This window comes from Coffea arabica, chromosome 6e (genome assembly GCF_036785885.1).
Source record: "Coffea arabica cultivar ET-39 chromosome 6e, Coffea Arabica ET-39 HiFi, whole genome shotgun sequence".
Taxonomy (NCBI): Eukaryota; Viridiplantae; Streptophyta; class Magnoliopsida; order Gentianales; family Rubiaceae; genus Coffea; species Coffea arabica.
Window position 1 is genome coordinate 34561129 of NC_092321.1, and position 10874 is coordinate 34572002.

Genomic DNA, 10874 nt, shown 5'->3' on the forward strand with positions numbered 1-10874 from the left:
ATAAACTATTTTATACACTCGTGCAAAGCACTTGATAAGTTTACTCGTGCGGTTTGCAACAGTGTAGTCAGAAGAGGCGGCAAGATTAATTACTAGACTTGCTAAATAGTTGGTTTGCATTGAGATAAAAGTTTCCTGTCATCAGTCATATGCACTTGTATTTTATTGTTATTATTTTTGTTTACAAGTTTAACAATGTAGTAAATGATTGTTGTCCATTAAACGGAGGCTGCCTTTTAAAGAAAAAAGGTAAAACTCCTGTTAGGGTTTCTTTTAAAAAAAATAATGTAAACAGAGGCCACCTTTTTTCTCAATAAAGGAACAGGCTCCAATAAGCATTCTCTAAGAGGTGTCTCAAGTGATACTTTTTAAAAGAGCAAGTATAAGTCGAGAAATTACATAAATTTAATGTGGCCCAATAAATGTGAGTGCCTGAATTTAAATTAAGTGTAAATATACTAATAAGCATCCATTGGAACTCATTAAAAAAATCTTAAGAAACATTAAGACTAACTGTTGTTAGACAAGTTTTTAACAGAAAGTACTTGTGGCAACAAAGGCACTATATTCATTATTTTTTTTAAGGGAATACCACCTGTTTTGGCTTTTTTTTGGGGGGGGGGGGGGTGTTGGGGGGGTGGGGTGGTTGCATAACTGACATGATTTCTTATGTATGATATTTTCTAAAACTATGATAATCATACTCAAAGAATCATAGGCATTAAATCACATTTAGCTGCTATAAATCCTACTTAACTAGCCATTATCCATTTTGTTGTATATTCCTTTCTTTTTCTTCTAGTAGATGAGATAGCAGAAAAGGTAACATCAACTTGATAACGAGAACTTAAGAATTTATTACTGGGAATGCTTATAGCTTAGATTCTGTACAGATAATTTCTGTTTTAGGTGGACAGTTCGTTCTTAATTGGTTTATGCCAATGAAACATTTCCATTTTATTCAATTGGAAAGAAATCTTTGTAACCTATTAACTGCTGCAATGTAGGTATTGACTTAAAATCTGAACAAATGGATTCAACATTTTTACATTGTTAGTATAAAGATATTTGACATGGGTCTAAATGCAGGATATATAACCTTTATTCAAATTCTAAATTTTCTTTTTTCATATGTGACTTGCATGTACACTTGCTGGCATTAATAAAATGGGCACTGGCAAAGTAAGAAAGCTTAATCCTTGTTCAATTGCTACCGAGAATAGGGTCTGCTTGAGTTATATAATTGTTAGGTGCAGGTAACAAAATCATCTTGATGTGGTGTTTCTTCTTTGGGAGGGTGTTAAATCGGCAGGCCTTGCACCTAATCATTATGGAGTAAGTTGGAGTCATTGTCTTCTCTGCGTTCCAGTTAAAAAATCTAATTACTTGTGTTCAAGAACGACTTACTTAGGTAGGACATGTTTACTACGCACTGTTAGACATTCTTACATGGGGCCTTCACTTCAACAACTGTCATTGCTGCCCGTCAAGCCTCCTGATAGCAGTCCACAGGCCAGGAATGTTGACTAATTTGAGATGCAATAATCCCAGTAGCACTATCAGCAGAAAGTCAATTGCTTTTCTTAATTTCGAGTAGCTAATTTTCTTTGTTTTAATGCATGTGGCAGAGACATAACTAAAATGTCTGAAGATGTCAGCAAGAAATTGTTGACAGAAGTTAGCCATGGTGAAGAACATCTTAACGAGGAAGAGAAACTCAAGGACCGGATATGGAGTGAATCGAAAAAAATGTGGGTTGTTGCAGCTCCAGCAATATTTACCAGATTTTCAACATTTGGGACTAGTGTCATCACCCAGGCATTTGTTGGTCATATTGGAGCTACACAGCTGGCTGCTTACTCTTTGGTCCAGACTGTCCTTTTGAGGTTTGCCAATGGCATCCTGGTAACTATTTTTAACATCTTTCTATGTTGTCATATTTACAAGCATTTTTCCTTAGTTTCTGATTTCGAGTTATTCTCCATCTTGTTACAAAAATTTGGCAAATGGCAGTACAAATTAGCAAACTTGACCCTGTGGAGAGCAAGCCACTATTCTGCCTGTATACCAACATTAATATTTTTCACACATTTACATAGATGACCAACAATTAATACTTGTACTATCAGTTTAAGCTTTCTTTGGATCCATAAAGAGTCGAGAAGGTTTCCACTTCATTGATCTATTTAGGAGCTTGATAGTTTGGTATTACCAGATAGTTTCTGGCCTATTAAGTGGAAGAGCAGCTTATGCAGAGAAGAGATCCTGTAAAATCTTACTCTATTTTAGGAAAAGCATAGCTATTATGCTTGTCAATGTTTACTAGAATTTTTCTCCTTTTTTTTTTATTTATAATGAATTTATACAAATATGAATAATTTAAATACAAAAATTAATAACAATACTACATGTTCGTTCATATTAACTTTAAAAAATTAATGCATTCTAAATGTTCAATTATTTACTAATTTTTAAAATTTTGTTTACATACTTTCACAATAATATGATAGTATACCTCAAATAATGTATCTCATATCAAAAATTTCGTAGATATTTTTTTTTATAAATATTCTTTTAGATAATTTAAATTTTTATAATGACCATAAACTTAGAACTATATATTCACATTTAATTAAGTAGAAAAAATCCAGCAATGTGCTTTTTTCATCAATAAATATTTAGTTTCAAGCAATATTGGTAAATCTGTCGATGTAATAGTATATTCTTTGTTTTGCACTAAGTTAATTCAAAATTAGGGGAAGAGATGATGAACAATTTAAATACTAATTAATGATATGGTGATGAAAGGAAGTAATTTATGGAATATGTAACATTTCAATAATTTGTGATTTGAAAAAGGTTTTACTATAGTTCTTTATGTAATAATTTGATAGAAAATAGAATCATTAAAATAAAATTAGTTGATTTTTAAAGCAATATCATTAAGATAACATTAATTATTTTTTAAAGTTATTTTAAAATTAGAGATAATTTTTAAACATATAATATAATCCAAATAGGATTCAATATAGGTAAAACCCAAGTGACCCATAACCCATTAATTCTCTTCAATTAGGTATGTGATGTAGGAGTGAGAAACAACTCTGATTAAAATAGCTACTTTCATATATATATATATATATATATATATATATATATATAAATGAGCTTTAGCCAAATATGATTATTAAGTTCCTATGAATGCTATACTACAAATGGGCAGTAGGAACAAAATATGAGGTAGACAGTATTTAACACGTCAAATCAGTGTATTTGGCGTAGTATTAGACATCTCAAATTGATTCTAGTTTTCTATATTTTTCATGATATTTTGCATTCCCTTACGCATTTGGCATAAAAGAAAGGGATAATTTCATAAACCTCTCCTAAGGTTTCTGACAATTGCAGCTACCTCCTTTGAGGTATGAAAAATTACACTTACCTCCCTTGGTGCTATGAAAAGACTATAATAGCCTTAACAACTTTACAAATCCTAAGTGAAAAGTGGGTGTAAGAAGAAAAGAAAATCACATTTTGCAAATAATTATTTATTCAAAAGCCTAACTTCATCTCACTTAATACATTATATTCCATTCCTGGATCATTTAAATGGACTTCTTGCTTAGTTTTATAAATAGCCAACTAGTAGGGATGCATTTGTTAAAAACAATTTCTTCACAACTTACTTAGTAAAAGAAAAAAAAAAGAAATCCAAACGTTAAAAAATAATGCCTTAAAACATGGCCTAAATTTTACTATAAAGAACCACCTTAAAATTTTTTACTTAGCAAGTAATGCTGATATTTTATTTCTTTTATCATTCAATTTATTTTGTAAATCAAATAGGGGCAATATAGGAGATATTTTGTGCTTACATCACCATTTGTTATTAAAACTTACTTTTCAGGGGAGGTTTCTGTAATTTTTCAGATCTCAAGGGTGGTGATTGCAATTGCCAAAAATCTTAAGGGACGTTTCTGTATTATTCCTAAAAGAAAAGGCATATGACCTGATATTATTCTCATATGTGGTGATTGATGTAGAACGATAGTGTTCACGCTGTGGTTGGTGCCGCGACTTTCAGACCTTGATCATAGAAACTGAATATTATACTAGGCTCTTTTTCTTTGACCTATCTTAGCATAGATGGTGGATCTTCTTTTATCATTGTTCATGCAACTTCCTTGTGTTATCAAATCGAAAAACATACCCTGATGAATGCAGTAGTGAAATACCCAACAGGTTGTCGGTCAGCTCACTGTATGACATTCTTGTGCAATCTGCAGCATCCAAAAATTCTACCAAAAAGATAAAGGAGATAAATTTATGTCTATGGAGAGGCAATTTATATACATACACAAATATGTGGGAGAAAGGGGAATGAATATCAATAATATATCAATAATTATATATAATAACAAGACTCTCAAATTTCACTCTTCTCAATTGATAACAATAAGACTCCTTAAAATTAGATGACTTGGCAAACAAACCTTACAACTACAAGAAATTTTCTAATAAAATATTAATTTTTAAATAATAAAACTATTATAACTTGACTCTAACAAAACTAGTAAAAAACTTGATTTGATTAAAACACTGTTAAATAACAATATAGAAACTTCTATTTTTAGACTTGATTTAAAATGCCAACATTGGTCCTTTAAATCGAGTTCTCTCTAGGATTAGATTTGATACAATCACGAACATTAATCTTCCTTGCAAATTCAGTCAATGTCACTTTATACTAGTTTTTCATTTACTTTTTTTCGTTGCAGTAATCCATGCACCTGAATAGACTGTTTTTCTTGACACAATTTGATGTCAATTTATTGACAGCTCATCACTTTGTAATTTTTGTAATTACAATTCAACTGACAAGACTTTTCTCCGATCTCTGTCTTCATATAACAATCAATCTAACAATTTTTGAATCAATCTTATGGTCCAATTTTCACAATTGGTTAATCCCTGACCAAATTTATGGTCTAACTCAATCAACTGACTTCTTCTAATATAACCTTGTGCCCCATCTCTCTTATAGCAAAACGTGTAGGATTAATTTCGTAATCAGGCCAATTCTTCAATATTCATAGGCACTCCATAATCAATTTCTTGAATCTAGGGCTCTGATCCTAGATGTAGAACCCAAAAAAATTCCACCAAAAAGCTATAGGAGATAAATTTCATAGAATCAATATATATGGGGAGACAATTTACGCACATACAAGAGAGGAATAAATATCAATAATATACCATTGTAACTTGGCTCTCAAATTTTACTATTCTCAACTAACAATAATAAAACTCCCTATTTATACATTAGATGACTTGACAAACAAGTCTTGCAACCATAAGAATTTCCTAATAAAATACCAATTTCTAAATAATAAAACCACTGCCCCTAGCGGATAGTTCAACTGGTTCCGTAGCCTAGTAGTTACCAACAGGTCCTGTGTGTGCTACCTCACTGTGTATCCTTAGGGTAAAACTCTATACAGACTTGGAGGATTAGTCTGGCCGAGAGGTTGGGATACCTCTAAATGAAATAATAATAATAATAATAAAACTACTATAACTTACCTCTGACAAAACTATTAAAAACTTGATTTGACTAAAACACTGCTAAATAAGAATACAAAAACTTCTATTTTTTAGGCTTAATTTAATATGTCAACACAATCCCCTTCCTAAAAAAATTTTGAATTTTTGCATATCAAAACCATTGTTTATTGTTCAGTATGCACCTTTTTACGCATTTCTAAGGTGGTGGTTTTGGTGATATTGTAAAATTCAAATTGAGCAGTGGAGTTTCCATAGATCAGGCTAGTGCAATACTTTGGAACATGTAAACTGAAGTGGTCTTTAAGGTTTCTTTTCTTCTGTATGCCAAATTTGAATATACAGTTGGGCATGGCTAGTGGATTGGAAACTCTTTGTGGGCAAGCCTATGGTGGAAAGCAATATCATATGCTTGGAGTCTATCTGCAAAGGTCGTGGATTGTCTTATCTGTGACATCAACTGTGCTTCTACCAATTTTCATTTTCACTGCCCCAATTTTAAGAGCTTTAGGACAGGAAGAAGCTATTTCAGAAGCGGCAGGAACTATTGCTGACTGGTTAATTCCTGTGCTCTATGCATTCGGTGTATCATTTACCTGCCAAATGTTCCTCCAAGCACAAAGCAAGAACATGATTATTGCATATGTGGCAGCCTTTTCTCTATCAATCCACGTGCTTCTCTCATGGCTTTTAACAGTGAAATACAAATATGGAATTCCTGGTGCCATGATTTCTACAATCTTGGCTTTTTGGCTTCCCAATGTTGGCCAACTTCTGTTTGTTCTTTGCGGAGGCTGCCGGGAAACATGGAAAGGTCTTTCATCCTTGGCTTTCAAAGATCTCTTGCCAATTATTAAGCTTTCATTATCATCTGGTGCAATGGTATGGTAAGATAATTCTTTGGTTACACTCTTAAAAACTCTAGTATCTTGGAAGATTTGCACCTACTGTGACAACGAAAGAAAGTGGTGCCAATGCTTTAAAAAAAAAAAAAGAGCTCTTTATTAAATCATTGCTTGAGGAATCTCTTTGGGAAATTTCAACCTTGTTTAAAGAAGCAAAATTTTTGTGTGGAAGAATAATAAATCTGTTCATGATGTGTCACATCGGTAATCAAGCAGTGTAAGCCAAGCTTGTTGCTTGCCATTTTGGATGGTAATAAACTTTTGTTATTGCCTCACCATGTGAAGCAAAGTTGTGTTGCAAAATCTGCATCATTAAAGTACCAATTGAGCAGATTTTATATGAGTGGATCTAGTTGGGGAAACGATTATTCCTCATTTTCATCTTCCATCTGTTTTTATGTGAAAATATTGGAAACACGGTAATCTTTCTTATAACAGGGTGAAAGTTTTAATCCAGTGTGCAAACTATTCTTATGCGAACATGAAAAATACCTTCTTTCGTAATTGACATATAGGTATTTCCTTCTTAGACGTTTTACTTGTATAATTTTTGGACCTTCTATGCAGTCTCGAGCTGTGGTACAACACCATATTGATTCTTCTTACTGGAAACATGAAGAATGCAGAGGTTGCAATTGATGCTCTTTCTATTTGGTATTGATTTCTTCCTCTTTCTTAAAATTCTCTCCTTTCCGTACTTGCGTCAAGTTCTAGTTTATCAAACCAGCAAAAAATGTTTTCCTTTTGCAGCCTAAATATTAGTGGCTGGGAGATGATGATTTCTCTTGGCTTCATGGCTGCAGCAAGGTAATTCCGCTACAAGTTCGCATATGCATTGAGCTCTTTTCTTTCAACATTAAATAAGTCATAAAAGTGAAATGATTTGCTAAAGCCTAAGCGGGCTTTCACAATGCCTGTAACTTGCAGCACTTTTTTGACTTATTTTGTTTCTCTTGATGATGAATCACATAATGTTCCATTCTGTTCTCCGTAACAGTACATCCTAAAGACTACTAATCATTTACCCTCCTCACATATATAGTGTACGAGTTGCGAATGAACTTGGAAGGGGGAGCGCTAAAGCAGCAAAGTTCTCCATATGGTTTTCAGTTCTGACATCTTTGGCCATTGGATTTGTGCTATTCATATTCTTTCTCTTCTTTCGAGAACGTGTAGCTTACATATTCACCACAAGTCCTGATGTGGCTGTAGCAGTTGGTCAGTTATCGCCATTGTTAGCATTTTCCATACTTCTGAACAGTGTTCAACCGGTTCTTTCTGGTAAGCTTGTTTTTTTTATCTGTCATATTGATGGTTGTTATCAGTTATAGAAAGAGTAAAATGAAAAAATCAAGATGGTTCTGGTTCCACCAGATTGCTCTAAAGATGTTGTGACCTTGTGAATTTTAAGTTTTAACATCTCAAAAGAAATTACCAAAAAAGAAAAAGCAAGTTTTCTATTTTTTTTGTTATAAATGATACTATATGAAATAATTCTTCCTTTTTCAAGGGGTTGCTGTGGGGGCTGGATGGCAGGGAACTGTGGCATGGGTCAACGTGGGTTGCTATTATTTGCTAGGCATACCCATTGGAGTGGTGCTTGGTTACGTTATTAAATTGCAAGTACAAGTAAGTTCTATTTTGGTACCCATTCTTAGTTACAGCACTAGATAAATGGAAGGATCAGTTTGTTGATTTTTGGTTTGTTTCTTGTATTCTTTTACAACAATGAGTGGAGTATAAAGGACAAGCTTACAAGTAGTGGGATACATTCAAGGGATAATTTTAGAAACCTCCCTTGAGGTTTTTGACAATTTCACTAGTTTCCCCTGAAGTTTGCAAAATTACACAAATCTGTCATGAGATTAAGGTTTTGCTAACAAAATTAGTTCAATTAGAAAAAGTAACATTAAAAAAGTACTTTAAGAAGAGATATGAACTTTTATTTCATAAATGCCCCTTAGGCATATATATAAGTTGTATTAGTAAAAAAATAAAAATAATTAAAAATTAGAAACAATTGATACAAACATTTTACCGTTCAAAAAGTTCATATTTAATATATTAGACAATACAAATAAGTAATAAAATTATACTAATGATCACAAAATTTAACAAAGCAGACTAGGCATCTCTTTTTACATGATGTTTGTTATGATTCTTGTGATTTTGAATAGAAAAATTTTTAAATTTTGCCTTTCTTTTCCCTCTTTCCTCCTTTACTTCCACGAAATTATTTTACAACTGTCACAATTTTAAGAGTTTCAAAGAAAATATCCTCATGAACAATCTTGTTTTGCCCTATATTTTTTTCTTCTACCAAAATTCTTCTTTCCACATTGTGTACAACTGATTTTTTGGTCATTGTCAAATTCTATCTATAACAAAATAGTATCAATTGATGTTATTTTGTAATTACTAGTCATCGTTCATCATTAAAGAAATTTTTAACAGTTATTTTCATTAATTCGTTATTAATAATTAATTAGTGCTCTAATTACTTAATCGTTAGATATTAATAAAGGATAAAGGAGGGAAAAGAAAGGTAAATTTTGAAAAAAAATTTCTGTTCAAAATCACAAGAATCATAGTAAACATCATATTAAAAGATATGACTAGTCTGTTTTGCTGAATTTTGTGATGATTAATATAGTTTTGTTGCTTATTTATGTTGTCTAATTTATTGAATGTGAACTTTTTGAGTGGTGAAATGTGTATATTAGTTGTTTTTAATTTTTAATTATTTTTATTCTGTTACTAATACAACTTGTATACATGCATAAGGGTATTTATGAAATAAAATTTCATCTCTTTTCTTAAAATATTTTTTTAATGTTACTTTTTCTGATTGGACTAATTTTGTTATCAAAACCTTAATCTCAGGGGAGGTTTGTGTAATTTTGTAAACTTCAAGGGAGGCTAGTGAAATGTTAGAAACCTCATAGGAGGTTTCTAAAGTTATCCCTACATTCAAAATAATCTTAGACAGGCAATCCCCATTTTTAATAAGTGCATTAAATTACATTGAATGAAACTAAGAAGGTGAGTACCATTCGTGCTGTTGCATCAATCGCTAAATCTTGTCATTGGATCAAGGTCTCAAAATATTAGGGGTCTCTAATTTTTTTCACTCTGAATTAGAATCTACTCGACTTATACACCCAATAAAATTTCTAAATAAAAAAGAACCAGATAAGTAAAAGCAATTGTTTTTGCTAAACACTTTCGTGTTGTCCACCTTTTTGCTTCGCTGTTTCTTCCTCACCTGTTTAAACGAATGTGACAAATTGAAGTTTATTTTGTAGGGTGTTTGGATTGGAATGCTAATTGGTACGCTAGTCCAAACCATTGTACTTGTTGTAATCACATTGAGGACAGATTGGGATCGACAGGTATTTCATTGTCCAATTTGTTCCTTTTTAATTCTCCACTTTTGATAGTTAGTTTAATAAAATTCTTACTTTGGTTTGCAGGTATTGATTGCACAACAACGAATCAATAGGTGGTTTATACCATCTGAAAATGACAATAGATCCGAATCTCTCTGATATATTTGATGTTTTCGTCTTTTACTTTGTCATTAAAACTAAATTAAATGCTTAATTGCAGCACAACAATAATTAACTCTACATTATTCTGTAGAATGCAAATGATTGAAAAAGGAAGAATTATTATAAATATGTTTACTAGACTATTTTGATCCTTCTGATGCCTAGATAACACTGATTAAGCATCTTAGACATAAAAATAAATCGACAAGAGCCAAAGTAGAGTGTTCAATTGATGGAGACAAATATGCTATTCATTTATTACATGATTTGGATTTCAATAAGATTGTTCTAGAAGAAGATGGACAAAAGGTCATCAAAATGCTGGATCATTTAGAATTTGATGATTCATCATGTCTCGTTTGTTGATTGATGATGTCATTTTCTTATGTCAAGATTTCGTGTGCTAGTAAGCATCATGGATTCTTAGATCTTTTAATGTTTCTGATCATCACCTTGCTAAGCATGCTATTAATCTTTTAGATTCTTGCATATATAGAAATTCTTCTCTATCTGTTATTAGTTCTGCACTTCTTGTGATACGAATCCCGTCGAAAGCGAAACTTGTATTCACAAGCCCCAGACCTAGACGATTGATACCCGACGGTTTGGCAGCGGAAAATTTGACCCTAATTAACTTTAGAAGTCACGAACAATATTGATACTATCTCAACCCGTAACTAATCGAATTAATGAACCAAAGTTGTAAGATAGAGGAACGCCACAATCAAGGAGGATATTTGATTGATAAGTTCAGTTGAATACTTTCAAGAATCTCAAGTATTCAAGAAAGGCGCTCTTGGAGAGAGAAAGTGAATAAATTCACACAATTTGTATAAAATTCTCATTAACTAAAAAC

General features: G+C 32.1%; 1 protein-coding gene across 1 annotated transcript; it reads left to right on the forward strand.

The window, feature by feature from the left end:
* The first annotated feature begins 638 nt into the window (after positions 1–638).
* LOC140009637 (protein DETOXIFICATION 21-like) lies at positions 639–10169 on the forward strand. The gene is made up of 9 exons (XM_072055733.1): positions 639–1335; positions 1629–1905; positions 5908–6449; positions 7035–7121; positions 7218–7274; positions 7510–7748; positions 7978–8096; positions 9773–9859; positions 9941–10169. Exons 1-9 carry the CDS (start codon positions 1274–1276, stop codon positions 10013–10015), a joined length of 1545 nt encoding a protein of 514 aa, XP_071911834.1. The 5' UTR covers positions 639–1273; the 3' UTR covers positions 10016–10169.
* Positions 10170–10874: the final 705 nt, after the last annotated feature.